The sequence below is a fragment of the Rhinatrema bivittatum genome, chromosome 1 (assembly GCF_901001135.1).
Source record: "Rhinatrema bivittatum chromosome 1, aRhiBiv1.1, whole genome shotgun sequence".
Classification (NCBI taxonomy): domain Eukaryota; kingdom Metazoa; phylum Chordata; class Amphibia; order Gymnophiona; family Rhinatrematidae; genus Rhinatrema; species Rhinatrema bivittatum.
In genome coordinates, this window is record NC_042615.1 from 770,786,679 (window position 1) to 770,805,356 (window position 18,678).

General features: G+C 46.7%; 1 protein-coding gene across 6 annotated transcripts in view; it reads left to right on the forward strand.

Moving 5' to 3' along the window:
* The window catches only part of TCF4 (transcription factor 4), an 815,154-nt gene that overhangs the window by 692,267 nt on the left and 104,209 nt on the right, over positions 1–18,678 (forward strand). For all 6 annotated transcript variants that reach the window (XM_029579771.1, XM_029579775.1, XM_029579788.1 and 3 more), the window contains one exon: positions 6,883–7,086. In XM_029579771.1, the coding sequence (XP_029435631.1) occupies positions 6,883–7,086 (204 nt within the window). The remainder of the gene's footprint in view (positions 1–6,882; positions 7,087–18,678) is intronic.

An 18,678-nucleotide genomic window follows, 5' to 3' on the forward strand; every position in this document is an offset into this window, starting at 1 on the left:
AACTGTGGCCCGCCTGGCCTCCAGAGGCATTGGTGCCAGAAGGCTTGCTTAGGTCCGAGCCTTGGGACTTGGGTCTCCAGCCAGAGGTTCAAGACATGCTCACAGATCTCCCCTGTACAGGCGAGAACCTGTTTGGGGACAAGGTGAAGGAGGTCATGGTGTAGCTGAAGGATCAGCTTGATATTCTTCAGCAACTTTCCGTCAGCCCCTCAGAAGGCCCTTCCTCCATCAGGAAAACCTCCAGACTGGGCTCTCACAAGTCTTTTTACTGGCCAAGGAAATACTATCCTCCAGCCGCCTGTGCTCGACTGCCTCGGACCAGTTCCAAGGGTCAAGGCCAGCAGTAGCGGACTCCGAGGACCCAGCCAGCCCCCCAGTAGGCCCCATCTACAGGCTTTTGACTGGCGGCATGGGGGGCACAAGCCAGATGCCAGTTCTGCTGGCAGTCGATCCCCCGGTCAGTGGCAGGCTCCTTTGCTTTTCCCGCTGTTGAGAGGCTCCCAGAGACTGCACTCCCATGTCCATCTTGGGGTTCGCCCACCCATCAGGTCATTCTTCAATCAGAACTTTCCACCCTTCTAGCAGCGAGCCCATTAGAACCGGTCCCCTGCAAACAGCAGGGCCATGGCTACTACTCGAGGTACTTCCTCAGCCCGAAGAGGAACTGCGGCTTTTTCTCGTAAGAGAAAAATTCAAAATGGTCTCTCTGGGCACGCTGATCCCACTCCTCCGAAGAGGAGTCTGGCTTTGCTTCCTCGACTTAAAGGAAGCTTACGCTCATATTGCAATTGTCCCCAACCACTGGAAGTACCTCTGCTTCCTGGTGGGGATGGTACATTTTCAGTACAAAGTGCTGCCCTTGGGGCTGGCATCAGCCCCACATGTCTTCACCAAATGCTTGGCGATGATGGCTGCCTACCTCAGGCGTCGCTTGGGCCATGTCTTTCTATACCTAGACAACCCGGAGCAACCCGCTTCGGGGCCTTGCAAGCACTGGCCCTGATGGTTCAGACGTTGCAGACTTTGGGTTTGTCATCAACTTCCCCAAGTCGCATCTCTGTCTGTCTACACAGCTAAATTTCATAGGTGCCAGGTTGGTCATGGCACAGGCAATTTAAAACGTATATGATTATCCTATTAATCGTATAAATGGAAATTCCAATCCACTCTCCATATAGAGTATATTATTGAAACATGTAACCGAAAATTTATTGGCACCCTCTAGATAATTTATGAACCAAACTTATTTACGTGCCTAATTGTAAACCGTTGTGATGGTGCATTACTAAACGACGGTATAGAAAAGTTTTAAATAAATAAATAAATAAATGGCCGGCCTGCACGCTCAGGGCCTCTGGACCTCGGCAGAGGCTCACTGCCAGATAAGCTTTCTGGAGCTTCAGGCGATCTGGTATGCCTTGTGGGCCTTCCAGGACAGGCTGTCCTCCAAGGTTGTCCTCATCAGAATGGACAACCATGCGGCGATGTGGTACATCAACAAGCAGGGCGGCACGGGCTCATTCCTCCTCTGCCAGGAGGCAATCCAGGTCTGGGATTGGGCCCTTTCCAGAGGGATGTATCAAAGGGCCACCTACCTGCCAGGTCACCTAAATACACTGGCAGACCGCCTCAGTCGGTCCTTCCAGCCACACAAATGTCCCTGAATCCTGCGGTGGCGGCTGAGTTGTTCCGCCGGTGGGGCACGCCAGACATCGACTTGTTCACTTCTCTCCGCAATCAGAAGGTGAGTAGATTCTGCTCCCTGATTCCGAGGAAGGGCCATCCAGCCTGCGATGCCACCTCCTTCCACTGGGGGCAGAGTCTCCTGTACGAGTACCCTCCAATTCCGCTCCTCTCGAGAACTCTGATGAATCTGCAAGAGGACGGGGGGACCATGATCCTAGTGGCACCCTCCTGGCCAAGGAAGGTTTGGTTCCCTCTTCTCCAGGACCTGTCAGTGAGCGCACCTGTCCCGTTGGGGACAGCTCTCGACCTCATATCGCAGAACCAGGGCACTCTGCACCACCCGAACCTCTGGGCCTTGGCCCTCACAGTGTGGATGTTGAGTGAATGATCCTTCAGCCGCAGTTCTCAGAGGGTGTATCCAAGCTCTTGATCAAGTCCCGGAAACCTTCCACCCGGAAGTCTTACATCTCAAAGTGAAAGTGTTTCTCTATTTGGTGCTGTGGCCACAGGCTGGACCCTTTCTCCCTTCCACTTCCCCACCTGCTGGATTACCACTGGCATCTGTCCGAGTCTGGCCTCTAAATCAGCTCGCCATGTGAACCTCAGCACCTACCACCAAGGTGTTGCTGGTATCACCCGTTTCGGTCCAGCCTCTTGTTGGCCACTTCATGCAGGGCCTCATTCAGCTAAAGCCCCTGCTTAGACTTCCAGATACCCCATGGGATCTCAATGTTGTCCTGGCGAGGCTAATGCGGCATCCATTTGAGCCTCTTAAATCATGTGACCTGAAGTTCCTCATCTGGAAAGTCATGTTCCTGGTGGCGATCACTTCCGCTCGCAGGGTCAGTGAGATCCAGGTTCTGGTTACATATTCTCTCTATACGATGTTTTTCCATGATCGTGTGGTGCTGCATATACATCCCAGATTTCTACCAAAGGTCGTGACTGCTTTTCACATCAACCAGTCCATCATCCTTCCCACCTTCTTCCAAGGTTCACGCCTCGAAATGCCCATGCCCTGCTCAGACTATGCCCCTTTTTGAAATCTTTGGAAATATGTGCGCTGTGGGAGATATGCACATATCCGGGTGGCTTTTAAAATCTATCTCTTAGCATGTGTGCTAAATCCCCACACATACACATTAGCGGCTATGTGCTAAAATTAGTACATACCCATATCCAAAATAGTTGATCTGTTTCACTCCCAGGGATAAGTGCTGGCTTTCCCAAGTCTACTAGGCTTTTGGTCTTTTCCTTCAGGAACTTGTCTAACCCTCTTTTGATCCCCACTATGTTGGTTGTCTTGATTACATCCTCTCACAACAGATTCCACAGCTTGTTTGTGCACTGAGTGAAAAAAAGTAATTCCTACAGTTTGATTTAAATCATTTGCCAGTTGCTCATTTTGTGGAGTGTCACCTAATTTTAGTGTTATTTGAAATGGTAAATAACACCTTATTTACTCATTCTACTTCACAAAAGTCGCCCCTTCGACACTGTCCGTGTTTCGGAAAGCGGGGTTCCTTCTTCACAGGGCTAGTTGTTGTTCCAGCGTTGTAGAATTCAACTTCAAAAATATATATAAAAATGCAAAGGTTATAGGTATCATGAAGACAGGTCTCAACATTAATGATACACAGTGTTTATACACTAACAGGTATGTATATCTTACTTCAAAGTAGGTTTTTAACGTAACCGAGTTTCATACCTTATTGACATGCTTGCGTCTTCTGCGATATTTCAATGTAAGTGACAGCAGCTTTGGTGGGCTTTTTAAAGACTGGTTGTCAGTATGACGCTAAATCGGAAATGACGTATGTGACCAAGTAAGGAGTTAAGGCATTGACAGGAATGACGTGTACAGATTTGGAAGTAGTCATCCACATTATTCACGTTGTCTCGTCAAAGTCTATAAAATGAAATACCATTCAATAGCCAAGTTTAATCCATGAGGATGAACAGTATTGAGTTTGTAAATCCATTGTTGCTCTCTGAGATTTAGTATTGCTTGAGGATCGCCCCCCTCTCATTCACCGGTATGTGATCAATGACCCTCCATTTTAGATCCTCAAATGAATGCAACTGTTCTATACAGTGTGCCACTAATGGAGCCCGTAATTTAAGAGTAGACAGACAATTCTTTTCCAGAGATTTAGTATTGCTTGAGGATCGCCCCCCCCCCCCCCATTCACCGGTATGTGATCAATGACCCTCCATTTTAAATCCTCACATGAATGCGACTGTTCTATACAGTGTGCCATTAACGGACCCTGTAATTTAAGAGTAGACAGACAACTGCAATGCTCAATCAACCAAAAGCGGATCGGGCGTTTTGTGCGACCCACATATAGTTTCTTGCAAGGGCTCATGATCCTGTAAATGACAGATTTAGAATTACAATCTGTGGGTGTAAGCACTGTAATTAATCCCTTTCTAGTCCATCCATGTCGGTCCAGCAATGGTTGATGTACACATGGAACATTTAGTACATGGCTAATGACCAATCTGAACTGTGGTGTCCGCTGGTAGAGAGTCTATTAAAAAGGAACGTACTAATATATCCCTGAGATTTCTACCTCTACTATATGCATTGATGGGAGGCTCTTTAAAGACAGAGTGGACTTTTAAAATGTGCCAATACTTTCTAATTAGCCCAACGATGTATTTGACTTTAGTGGAATGGTGTAAGGTACACACTAATGGAAGTTGAGCAGCAGAGTATGTATTGTCCAGTAGTAAACACTGGCGTTCAGCATTCATAGCACGTTTATGTGCTTGTTTGATGACTTTAAAGGGATAAACTCACTGTAATAATTTCCTGGACAAGGTGTTGGCTTGTTGTTCAAATTCTGTTTTAATCGTGCATAAACGACGTAGTCGTAAGAACTGTCCTACGGGAAGATTCTTCTTTAAATGATAAGGATGGAAACTTGAAAAATGTAGCAACATATTTTTATCTGAAGGTTTCCTATAAATTGTGGTGACCAAAATATTGTCTTTTTTTTGTAATCATGATGTCTAAAAAATTAATTTCATATTTATGATATTGCATAGAGAAAACCAAATTGGAATCTAAAGTGTTTAACCAATTCAAAAATACATTTAGAGAAGTTTCATTGCCATGCCACAGAAAAAAATATCATCTATGTACCGAGACCAGAGGGATATTTGATTAAACCATGCTGATGTGTAGAACTTATGTTACTCAAAATTCGCCATGTATAGCTTTGCCAAGCTGGGGGCCATGGTGGCGTCCATGGCTGTACCATGAATTTGTAAAAATTATGTTTGAATATGAAATAGTTGTGGCATAGTGCAATGGAGGCCAAATTAATTAAAAAAGAGGTAGGTACCTGGTGGGGGCATGTCCTAGAGTCCAAAGTTTGTTCAATAATCTCAATGGCTTGTTATTGTGGGATACTGGTGTATAGAGCTTTAATGTCAAGCATGACTAACAGGGTATGATTGACATTGGAAATTGCAGCAAGTTTATTCAACATGTGTTTGGTATCTTTCACATATGATTGAATCAAAGGGTCAAAAGGCTGGAGAAATTTATCAACAAATATTGATAATGGTTCCAGTAGGGAGCCTAACGTAGTAATGATAGGGCGACTTTTACATTCTGGACGTTCTCTAATCAGTTCTTTGGGCTGACTACATGAATAATACAAGCTCACAAGTTAAGTGGCGTAATTACTTCGTGAAAAAGAATATGCATTATAAGAGATGACATAATCACCTTAAGTATTGCATTACTAAAAATTGATAAAAAATGACCGATGATTAAACTATGTGGCAAAGACAAGATGTGCAATTCACATTCAGTGATGTGAATTCATGAACACATACTGCCCAAATATGATGGTCACTAAAATTCATTGTTAATTGTTTTGGTATGTTAGTTTCCAGTTTGGGTATTCGTTTTTCAACTACTACTACTACCACGTAAACCTTTACAAGTGTATGTTTGAGACACTGATTTCTGAGTGAGTACATAAGATTTGCCATACTGGGTGAGACCAAAGGTCCATCTAGCCCAGTATCCTGTTTCCAACAGTAGCAATCCAGGACACAAGTAACTGGCAGGATCCCAAGGGGTAGATTGATTCCATGCTGCTTATTCCAGGGATAAGAAGTGGATTTCTCCAAATTCACCTTAATAATGGTTTATGGACTTTTCCTCCAGGGACTTGTCCAAACCGTTTCTAACCATAGCTACACTAATAGCTTCCACCACATCCTCTGGCAACGAATTCCAGAGCTTAATTATGGAATTATGTTCTCTTATTAGTTTTAAGTATATCACCTATACTTCATTGTGTGTCCCCTGGTCTTTCTACTCTTTGAAAGAGTGAACAACTGATTCACATTTACCCGTTCCACTCCAATATCATATCTCCCCTCAGCCGTCTCATCTCTAGGTTGAAGAGTCCTAACTTCTTTAGCCTTTCCTCATAGTGGAATCATTCTTTCCCCTTTATCATTTTGTTGCCCTTCTCTGAATGTTTCCTAATTATGCTATATCTTTTTTGAGATATGGTGACCAAACCTGCACACAAAACTAAAGATGAGTTGCACCATGGAGCGACCTCATCTTGAATATTGTGTGCTGACCCAAATCTCAGTCATATCCCCCCTTCAGAGCCCAGAGGTTCTGAAGTTCCATTGGGGTCAGTTCTGATTCAGCTGTAAGTCCAAAGGAGCAGGAAGAAACTGCACAGTATGTTAGTCTCTGTGTTTTAGGACTTTGTACTTTCAGTGTACATTTTAACTGCCTTTTTATTTATTTATATTTTGGGTGGATCAAATCACCTACAACACTCTTTTCCTTTGAAATCTATAGTAAAAACATATTTTTCTAATCAAAACGTACCATGTATAAAAATAAACTGATGTCACTGCAGATAAGTTTTGACTGTGTCAATAACATTTTTGTTGGTATTAATGATTGAAAAGATCATCTGCCATTTTGTTGAGTTTTAGTGAGCGAAAACGCACCAGTGTTCACTGAAAAAAAAAAAGGGAACATTTCTTGAAAGGTTTCCAATGTTGAAAGTCACAGCAGAGCTCACAACTGGCATTGCTCACCTAATTAATAACATTGTTTACATCCTGAATGCAAAAACATTTGATGGCCTTGTTCATGATTTGCTGATGTTTCTGTTGAATTTTTTTTTTTTTGTAAACAAACAGCAAAGCCGAATCGAAGACCGATTAGAAAGACTGGACGATGCTATTCACGTTCTACGGAATCATGCAGTGGGACCTTCAACAGCCATGCCTGGTAGCCATGGTGACATGCATGGATTAATAGGGCCGTCTCACAATGGAGCAATGGGGGCGCTTGGGTCTGGATATGGGACTGGCCTACTATCTGCGAACAGACATTCACTAATGGTAAGCCATGGTGACTGAAACAAGTGGATGGGTTAAAAACAACAACAATTTCTTTTAATTTAGCATTCTTACTGATTGTATTAAATCCCCATAACCCAACAAGGTGGCTCTGTTTGTATTTAAGGAAAATACTTCCTTTCAGCTGATGGAATTTAATTGTTGCTAATGTTGCTTAAATAGGAAACAGATGTTTTATAATAAGCCAGGTAATATCTGATTTCATGTGCTCTGTTGCATTTTTTTAATGATATTTTATACTGTCACATATGCAGCGAAAGAGAAGGTTTTACTTTGGTATGCGTGTTTTATTTGGTAACCTGGAAACATCTACAGTGGGCAATCACTGTTCATCTAGTTAATGGAAATTTGCTACTCTAAATTCTAGCCAGTCCTTCACGTTCCAGCATATTCCACCCCTTACATCATTTGTTGTATTAATCTAAAAGGCTTCTAGAAATTTGGGATGTGTTAAAATTATTCAGTTTTTTTATTTTTAAATGTATTTTCTAATTTAGTTGATGAACCCTTTGGTCTGCAACACTGTTAGAAAATATATTTACATTTGCTTTGAGTGCTGTTTTGTAGGCTTAGGAAGGGTAATTTTATAACTGCATGCTGGGGTAAAGTCTGTGCGTATACTTTATGTGCACATTTTACAGAGAATTTGCAAAGCAACTATATGATTCTCCTAGGACAAACAGGATGAAAGTCCTCACACATGGGTGACATCATCAGATGGCGCCTGGCACGGAAAACGTCTGTCAAAGTTTCTAGAACTTTGACTGGCACACTGAGCATGCCTAGCATGCCACTATCCACACGGCCACGCGGGGTCCCCCTTCAGTCTCTTTCTTTCCATGGTGCATTTGATTCTGCTCTGTCCTCAGAGTTCTTTGTTTTCTTGCAAATTTTCCCCACCTTTGCATGGGGTCCCCCTTCCTTGGTTTCCCCCCCCCCACCCCCAGTCAGTGGGGCATTGCGATATGTTTTTACCTTTTTTGTGGTCAGTTCTTGGGGGTTTTTGGTGTCCACTGTGCACCTTCTGCTTGTCGGCTCAAGGCATGGCCTCCTTCGATTTTCGTCGATGCCCCTAGTGCCTGCCCACTATGTCTTTGATCAGCATGAAGTCTGTATTCTTTGCCTGGGGGCATTGCAGGATGGCTGGGGTTGCCAATTTTGCAATCAGATGACCCCTAAAGGTCATTGGGTGCATTTAGATAAAATGGAGAAACTTTTTAGCCCCAAGAATTTGGGGCCCTCTACGCCGGCATCAGGCACGTTGATGCCACAGCATCGAGGGGAACTCATGGACACCGAACCATCGGTGTCCACCCCCTCTCAGGCTCCCCCTCTGGAGAAGGGCACTGGAGATCAACCACTGTCGGTGTCCTCCCACTCCAGAACGTCGGATTCTTTGCCCTCCTGGGCGATGGGGAAAGACCAGGGCAAGCACCAGGGGAGATCGAGAAAGTACAATAACCGGTCGCCATTGACGCATAGCTCCGGTTCCGGGAAGGCACCGGCATCAGCTGTGTTGTCCCCAAAGCAACCCCGTGGAGACCAGGGTTTGTCCTTGGTCGAACCTGGGATTCTGAGGCCCTCCCCACTGATACCCATGTCGGTGCCGGGCACTGATCCCCCTCATTTCAAGGATGATCTGATGGCACCTACTCCTTCTCCACCTGCCCTGATCATGGTGGCCTTCGACGAGGAGCTGGATCATAGGGTCCACTTGGCGGTGCACCGAGCCAACAGGGGTATCAAACTGCAGGACCTGTTGGTGCCTCCACTGATGCTGGAGCCCACTCCCTCGATCCTAGCACTGCTGCTAGAGCACCTCAAAGTATTACTGGGCATTCTTCCTACGCAGCCGGTGCCCGGGGTTCCTCAGTCCCCGGTGGCCATCGTTGCCTCCCCCCTTGGGGGCAATACCTATTGCTGATTCCTCCAAGGAAGAAGGCTCAGCGTTTCCAGGGCCATTGGGGCCTCTGGTGTCTAGGCTGCCGCTTCCGGCTCCAGCACTGGGTCCTTTGGGGGCTGAGGTGCCGTCAGTGTCCTCAGTGCCCCCGGTGCTTCCAGGACCCAGACCAAGGGCAGTTAGCATGGATCCCCACTGACCTCTCCTGGGGATCTCATAGAGGAGGAAGCCTCATACGACCCATGGGGGACGATACATCTGAGTCCTCCTCCGATGTCTCTGAGGATGTAGTCTCGGAACCGTCACCACCGGAAGAACGGCGCTGGTCTCATCCAGAGCACTTGACCTTTGCCGGTTTCGTCCGCACCATGGCAGTCTATTTCATTCCAGCTCCTCACAGAAGACAATGCTAGGCACTACATGCTGGAGGTACTCCAGTTTCTGGATGCACCGAAAGAGGTGGTAGCTCTTCCCATGCATGAGATTTTCAAGGTTGCTCCTGCACATTTGATCTTAAGAACATAAGAAATTGCCATGCTGGGTCAGACCAAGGGTCCATCAAGCCCAGCATCCTGTTTCCAACAGAGGCCAAACCAGGCCACAAGAACCTGGCAATTACCCAAACACTAAGAAGATCCCATGCTACTGATGCAATTAATAGCAGTCCCTAAGAAACTTGATTAATAGCCGTTAATGGACTTCTCCTCCAAGAACTTATCCAAACCTTTTTTGAACCCAGCTACACTAACTGCACTAACCACATCCTCTGGCAACAAATTCCAGTGGTTCTGGAACATCCTATTTCCGTATCTCTGGAAAATAGGAAGGCTGACGCCATCTACCTTGTTCAGAAGTCCCTCAGTTTTGAGCAGCGCCAGTTCCCCCACCACCCTCAAAAAGGCGAAGCAGACCTGGACCCATGTTTCTGCGCCTCCAGATCAGGAACATAGGGAATGGGAAGCACTGGGTAGGAAGGTGTTCAAGGGGGCAATGTTAATAGCCCGTATCTCCTCCTACCAGTTATATATGGCCCAGCATTCTCAGAACCACTGGAAAAAGGTTCAAGAATTGGCAGAACGCCTCCCTCAACAACAGCATGATGTTTTCCTAGTGCTTCTCCAGCAGGGCTTCGAGTGCGGTAAGCATGAGGTGCGTTCCACGTACGATGTTTTTGAGACATCAGCTCGTGTGGCTGCAGCGGGCATCGGAGCACACAGAATGGCATGACTCAGAACCTCGGATCTCTGGCCGAAGGTCCAAGAAAAAATTGTGGACCTCCCCTGTACAGGGGACAACCTTTTTGGGGATAAGGTCCGGGATACTGTGGCTCAGCTAAAGGATCATCATGAGACCCTCCAGCATCTTTTGGCTAGCACCTCGGACCCCCCTTCCTTGGTCAGAAGGTTGGCGAGACAAAGGGCACATAGGTCTTTTTACCATCAGAGAAAATATTACCCTCCAGCTTCCTGCAGACGTTTTCAGCGGGTGTCCTCTAGTGGCCGCACCTAGCAACTGCAGATGCCTAGACCCCAGCCAACACCTCAGCCGAGCCCTGCTACATGGTTTTGACTGGTGGAAAGGGAGCGTAAGTCCAGTCACCATGCCCTCGGTGCCGTATCTGCCAGTAGGAGGCCACCTGCGCCTCTTTCTGGATCGCTGGTTAGTGATCACGTCAGATCGATGGGTCCTATCCATCATTCACCAAGGGTATCATTTAAACTTCTTGAATGCGCCCGGGGATTGCCCTCATGCACCTCTTGGGGTCAGTCTCCCCAACAGGAAATATTGTTGTCCGAGCTCTCCGCACTCATTCAAGCCAGGGCAGTCGAGCCAGATCCTCTTCGGCAGTAGGGAACGGGATTTTACTCCCGATATTTCCTGATTACCAAGAGGACTGGGGGACTTTGTCCCATCCTAGTCCTATGGGCTCTGAATCATTTTCTCAAACGAGAGAAGTTCAGGATGGTCTCCCTCAGCACTCTGATCCCTCTCTTGGAGAGGGGAGATTGGCTTTGCTCCCTCAATCTCAAAGATGCGTACGCACACATCGAGGTATCTCCGCTTCCTGCTGGGCACCAGACATTTTTAAAACTGGGTGCTGCCATTCGGCCTTGCCTTGGTGCCTCGCATTTTCACCAAATGCCTAGCACCAGTGGCAGCACACCTGTGCCGTCTTGGGGTGCAGGTGTTCCCTTACTTGGACAACTGGTTAATCAAGAGCAGTTCCCAAGAAGGGGTGCTGGGTCTCTACACATAACCATTCAGGTGTTGGAGTCTCTCGGGTTTGTCATCAAGTACCCGAAGTCCCATCTGCCTCCGTTGCTGTGCCTGAATTTTATCGAGCCCACCTGGACGCGGCAGAGAGCAAGGCCAATCTCCCTCGTGACCAAGTGCTCACTCTGGTGGCCTTGGCAAGCTTGGTACGCCAGAGCCGGTAAGTCATTGCCCGTCTTTTGCTCCGCCTTCTGGGTCAGATGGAGGCCAAGGTCCATATCACACCCTTTGCCAACCTATACATGCGCAGGGTGCAGTGGACCCTTCGGTCCCAGTGGCAGCAAGACTCCCAGGACCTCAGTGTATGTATCTGTATCACTCCACTGCTCCAGATTTCCTTGTCCTGGTGGGAGGACTTAGCCAGTCTGGAACAGGGGGTTCTTTTCAGTCCCCCTCCTTCCTGGTTGTCCTCACCACAGATGATTCCACATTGGGATGGGGTGCCCACGTGGAAGGGCTCTCACTCAGGGCTTGTGTTTGGCTGAGGAAGCTCAATGCCAGATCAACTTCCTGAAGCTCTGAGCAATTCATTACAGCCTGTGGGCGTTCCGTGACCACTTAGTGACCAAATTAGTCCTCATCCAGACCCACAATCAGGTAGTGATATGGTACATCAACAAACAGGGAAGCACAGGATCATTCCTCCTGTGCCAGGAGATGGTCAGATTTTGTCTTGGGCCCACTCTGAATATATTACTTCGAGCCGTCTACCTGGCAAGAATGGAGAAGTAGTGGCAGACCACCTCAGTCGGGCTTTTTGGCCCCACGAGTGGTCCCTGGACCCGGCAGTAGCAAACATGATCTTACATCTTTGGGGAACCCCAGACGTGGATCTGTTTCCTCCCCCTGCAACAACAAGGAGGAGTCCTTCTGCTCCCTCTACGGGGAGGACATCAAACCAGCTTTGGACGCCTTTGCCCGCCATTGGGGCATGGGGCTTCTGTATGCATATCCTCCGCTCCCACTGGTAATGAAGGTGCTCCTGCAGCTCCAATTGGACGGGGAATCATGATCCTCATAGCTCCCTATTGGCCGCAGCAGGCTTGGCTCCTGCTCCTGCAGGACTTCTCGGTCCAGAACACGATCGGTCTGGGCACCTCCTGAACTCTAGTCTCACAAGATCATGGCAGGATGCGCCATCCAAACCTCAGGCATTGTCTCTGATGGCCTGGATGTTGAATAACTAGTCTTGCAACCCCTGCCATTGTCTGATGATGTACCTCAGGTTCTAGTTGCCTCCAGGAAGCCTTTGACTAGAAAGTCATACAGCCTGAAGTGGTGGACGTTTGCTGTCTAGTGTGAGCAGCATGGGTTAGATCCTTTTACCTGCACCTGTGCAAAGCTCTTGGACTACCTGTTGCACCTGTCAGAAGCTGGTTTAAAGACCAAATCGGTCAGAGTGCATCTCAGTGCCATTGAGGCATATCATCACAGGGTGAATGGTACGCCCGTCTCAGTGCAACCCTTGGTTGGGCGTTTCATGCATGGTCTGCTTCAGTTGAAGCTTCCTCTGCATCCTCCATCTGTACCTTGGGGCCTTAATGTGGTCTTGGCTCGCCTCATGAAGGAACCTTTTGAACCTGTAGGCTCATGTGACCTGAAATATCTAACCTGAAAGGTCATATTCTTGGTTGCGGTCACCTCAGCGCATCAGACTTCCATCTAAACCAATCTATTGTCCTCCTTACCTTCTTCCTGAGGCTTCATTCACACCCAGGCAAATGGGCCTTGCATATTTTGGATTGAAAGAGGTCCTTAGTGTTCTACCTTAAGAGGATGGCAAGCCATAGGCAGTCCACGTAACTCTTCATCTCATTTGATAAGAACAGAATGGGGGTTGCTGTGGCTAAGCACACCTTGTCTACCTGGCTAGCCCACTGCATCTTATTCTGCTATGTGCAAGCGGGATTGTAGTTTGAGGGCGATGTTAAGGCTCACTCTGTCCGGGCCAGGGCAACTTTGGTGGCTAACTTGCATGCGGTTCCAGTGGCAGTGATCTTCAGAGCTGCAATGTGGAGTTTTCTCCATGTGTTCGCAGCTCACTATTGCTTGGACAGAGACAGCCACCAGGATAGCAGCTTCGGCCAATCTGTCCTCCCTAACCTTTTTCAGGTCTAAACCCAACTCGTCCGCCTAGGGCCCTATTTTTTGGGTTCAGGCTGTCTTCCTTCATTACCAACAGCACCAAGGTTGTTGTGCCCATTGGCACCTGTTTGGTGTCTGTTGGTCTGCTCTGTTCGAAAACAGCCTGCAGCTAGGTATTCACCCATGTGTGAGGACTACCATTCTGCTTGTCCTAGGAGAAAGCAGAGTTGCTTACTTGTAACAGGTGTTCTCCTTGGTCAGCATGATGTTAGTCTTTTCGAAACCTGTCCGCCATCCTGCAGAGTTGGGTTTCTCCTGTTTATTATTTTATTTTTTGTATTTCTCTATAATGAGACTGATGGACTGCACAGATATTGGTATGCTGGGCATGCTCAGTGTGCCAGTCAAAGTTCTAGAAGCTTTGACAGACGTTTTCTGTGCCGGGCTCCATCTGATGATGTCACCCATGTGTGAGGACTAACATCCTGCTGTTCTAGGAGAACACTTGTTACAGATAAGCAGCTCTGCTGTATAAGTTTGCCTTGAAAATTAGCTGGCAGTTGGCCTGGTGCTCACAAAAGTTACACCTGCTCTTCAGAGGGGGTAGATTTATGCACTTAAATGGCTTTGAAAATTCAGCCATTAAAGGCTTGCATTTTTCACTAATGAATATTAAAGATGTGTGAAAATGGGGGATTATTTTAAATTGGGAGTTCATTCCAAAACCCAAAAACTGGTCTGCTGATTTTAAGAAATACAATGTAAGTTTTCTCAGAATCAATGTTGGAGTTCTTGCAAGCACCAAACAGATCTTAGCATAGAAACAGGTTTTCTTTAATAAAAAAAAAAAAGAAGTTTACCAAGCCTGTGGAATTGTTGCAAGTTTGTGGCATCATGCGGAAAACCTCTTTGCGTGTCGAATTTTCAATTTATGTGCCTGCATGCAAATGAACTTTTGAAAATTGTTCAGGGGATGTACACACAAAAGTATGTATAGATGCGATTTCATACATACTTTTGTGTGCACAGCACAGAGATGTTCTGTGAGGGGGCGGAGATCTGGCAGAGATAGCATTTCGCACAGATGATTTTCCAAAGGATTTACGTGTGTAAAACTGGGATTTTTGGGTGTAAATAGGCTTTTGAAAATTGCTGATTTTTTACACGTAACTCCTTTGAAAATTTACGTCATAGGGCTGAATTGTCCAAAGGTTTTATGCATGTAACTGGGCTTTTGAAAATTGCTATGATATTTGCTACTTTTGCACGCGTAGCTCCTTTGAAAATTACCTCCACACTTTTGATTTTCAAAAGTATGTACAGAAATCTCCTTGCACATGTTTGTGCATGCTACTAAGCAGGTGTGAAATGTGTGTGAGTATATCACGCGGGGGTTCTGCATGTACCTGTTAATTTTCAGTGCAGACTTATGAGTACAAGTCCGCTTTCAAACTTCGGGCTGACGTCTGCATGGACTTTGCACACAGAAACTTAAGCCCTCCATGGACACTGAAAATTATCTTCCTAAACAGGTTTGTACATCCCCATTGGATATCCACACCTTATGATTTTTGCTGGGTACCATAGAGCAGGGGCACACATAATCCTCCTCTCTGGGTTCATGCTGGATTCTTCTGGACAGTGCTCCACATCTCTTGCCCCCTGCTTCAGCCCCTCTTTCTTGTCCCCACAGTAACCAGCACTGAGGAAGATCAGAGGAGAGGGATAAGAGTAGGGAGTCCACACAGCAGCAGCAGTGAATGACAGGGAAGGGCCTCTGTTCCCTGTTCCAGCCCCTCCTCTCCTGTCCATTCCCCACCCTCTAATTCCCACTGAGTATAGGGCTCTTCTCTGCTGCTTTCTGTTTACTTGGAGAATTACTGCTCCAGGCTTTAGATGTCTGTACTGCAGGGACTTGGGATTCAGATCACAGCAGAGAAGGGAGTCATGAAGGGGGTGCAGCTAGGTGAGAATGATTTGTGGAAAAAGGAAATGGCTTTAATGCTGAAAGGGGGTGAGGGAAGAAGGGGTGAATGCTTGGTGGGAGCAGTGTAAAAGATGGTAAATGTTATGGGAGGTTAGGTGTGTATGCTTGGAGGGAAGCACAGGATGCTGACACAATATTATGCACAGCTGCTTCTGAGGCAGTGAGGGAGGGGAGACAGGGTTAGGATTGAAAGGACAAGCTGGGCCATACTAGGGGGGAGGAGGAAGGTGAGGAAGAAGAAATAGAGAGCAGGTCAGGTATGAAGGAGGAGGGAGAATCAGGAGTGGGCAGGAGAAGAGAGATAGAGAGAGAACACCAGGGACTAAGTGGCCGAGGCAATACAGTGCGCTAAGCTGAACACTCAGCGCCCGCTTTCAACTCAACTTTTTTGCATCAGCCCCTAAGAAAGAGGAAGAAGGGAGAAAGGACCCTGGATAAGGGCCAGGTGATGGGGGAAGGAAAGAGGACCTAGAGTAGAGAAAGCGAGATGACAGATACTGGGAAGATAGAGATGGAGAAATGACTCGGTCATAAGGGAAAAAAAGGGATGAGAGAGAAAGGACCTGCGTTTGAGGGTGGAGAATTCAGGGAGATAATGGAAGAGAGAAGGAGGCAGAGAAAGATGAGTGTATCAAGGGAAGAGAAAGATTTAAAATATCCACTCCAGAAAAGAGACAAAGAAGAAGGAAAAGGCACCAGAAAGAAAGATTGAAAAAGAAAAGAGACAGAGAAAAGACCTAAGAATGAGAAAAAAAAAAGACAAGCAGCCAGAAAAGCAAGCCAGAGACATTAAAAGCTGGAAACTTTTATTGCCTGATAGAAGATATTAATAACTCATACTGGGACAAAAATCATAGTGTCTTATCTGAATGTGTCTCCCACATAGAATTTATATTTGGCAGGAGTTTAATTTTGTTGGCTAATTTTGACTTTCTGGCATGTGATTAATTCTCTTATATGCAAGACATATACACCAGCATGAAGGCTTTTTTATTGGGCCCCAAAATATTTTGTGTTAACAAAACGTAAAGAATGTGCTTTTAGATAGATTTTGAGACAAGTTTCCATGGGGACTGTACACCAGACTATAATATATCTGCTGTTAGTTAGACTGCGGAGTTAGCAATCTTGTTAGGAATCTGTGTTGCGGGCTCCTGAAGGAGGAAGGAGCTAGCAGTCTGTTAGGAAAGCTCTGATGTTAGTTAGACTGCAGAGTAGCAATCTGTTATTATTGGCTCCTAAAGAAGGAGGAGTCAGCAATCTTGTAGTGTCTCAGATATCGTCTTGCTAAGGAGTAGCAATCTGTAATGAATCTGATATAGTTGTGGGTGGATCCCTGGGCTGGTGGCAGATGACCACGCCTCCGGTAGGATACCCCGAGAGGGACCACTGGCTAGGCTTGAGTATGGAAACAGACGCACATTAGTTCTTTTATTAAACAGGTTTTTGAAACCACCAGAGGTGGCAGTAGTGAGCTGATATGCCCGGCAGGGCTGTAGTCCCTCAGGTACTGGAACAGCGATCCAGGATGGCTGAGCTGTTGAGAAACTGTAGAAAGTGAGTAGGCAGAGTAGGCAGAGTTCATGACCAGAACTAGATGACAAAACTCACATAAGGTCTCAAGGAAGCTAAGGAGCTGGAATGGTTTAGGCCCTCGAGGAGCAAGTACCTGGTTCCAGGGAAAGCTCTGAGAGAGCGATGGTAACTCACAATTGTTTGTAGCAGCGATAGCTTCCAGGCAGAAGAGAATCTTCAGAGTGTCCAGGAACATTGGCCCTCGAGGAACGAGTACCGGTTCCTATCTGTAATCTGAAAGTAAAGAAAAAGAGTGAGGCCCCCAAGGAGCAGGTACTTCTGGTAAGTCTGAGAAGGCAGAGTAGCTTGGATAGCCGAAGCGAGTCCTTGCTAACTCAGTTTGTTAGCAAAATAGAGACCTTTAAATATTGGAAGCAGATGACGTCATCTCAGGGGGACTCCCCTGAGGTTCGCGCTCTTGCTGGTACTTCAATCAGAGCGCGCGCGCGCGCCCTAGGTCTTCAGGCAACATGGCGGATCTGCAACGTCAAGCCGGTCCGGGGACGCCGGAGGGAGACGGCATGGAGACGCCGCAGCAGCCAGCCATCCATCAGATCCGGAGGGAGTCGCCACAGAGGTAAGGAGGGCAGAGTGAGGACATTGAGCAGCGACGGTCACAACACAGACTTCCTCCCTCCCACCATAATGAACTTTTTCCTCACTACTTCCACGACAGAGAACAAGCATCCAAGATTCACCCATCAGAACTCTGGTAATCTTACTCTGTTGCCCTCCTTCCCACTGCAAGAAGGGCAGTGCTACTTACTTATGTATTAGGGATGTGCATTCTTTGATCTTTGTGCATCCATTCATTTAATTTATTTTGCGGCTAAAAGGTAGATTTTAAGAGTTACACGTGGGTGCACATGTGCATATGTTTGCCAGTGCGCGCACATGGATGTGCTGATTTTATAACATGCGAGCGTATAGGGTCTGTTTCCCTGTCCCTCCCAGGTTCGCCCCTGTAAAGAAGCATACTTCCTAAACCCTTACCTAACCTGCTTCCCTTTCACCCTACTAGCCCCGACCCCTAAAACCCTGCTGACTACCCTAATTTTTTTTATTTTGCTACTTACCAGTAGACCATAGCAGCAGCAACTTACGCGGTTGTCAGATCCCAGTGTGCGTTTGTGCACGACTCGGACTTAATGGCGCTGTCCTGGCCTGCCTTTGCCTGCCCAGACCCCATCCCCGGCCCACCCCTTTTTGAAAAATCCTAATACGTATACCAGGAGATACACATGTGGCTGCAGGCCTCTTAAAATCTGCATGCCCCACGTGCGTCCCAGTCATGCACATATATCCTGGATTTGTTGCGCATAGGGCTTTTAAAATTCTCCCTTAAGTGTGTATATAACGAATGGACGAATGCACACGCACAACAAATGGCGTGCACCTATGCGGAAGCACAATATATGTACACACACACCATTTGTTTTGTGTGTACATTCGTCCATTCGTTATATACGTGCTTAGCCATGAAACGAATGAACACACAAGGCAAGTCACTTTACCCTCCATTGCCTCAGGTACAAAACTCAGATTGTAAGCCCTCTGGGGATAGGGAAATACCTACAGTACCTGAATGTAAACCGGTGTGATATCTCGATTGAGATCGAATGTCGGTATATAAATAAATAAATAAATAAATAAAATATCAATGAATGCACATTCTTAAAGTCAGCCACGATTTGATGTTTGAATGTGTGATGCCCTGGCCTCTCACAGGATTGGCTGATTCTGCATGTTCAGA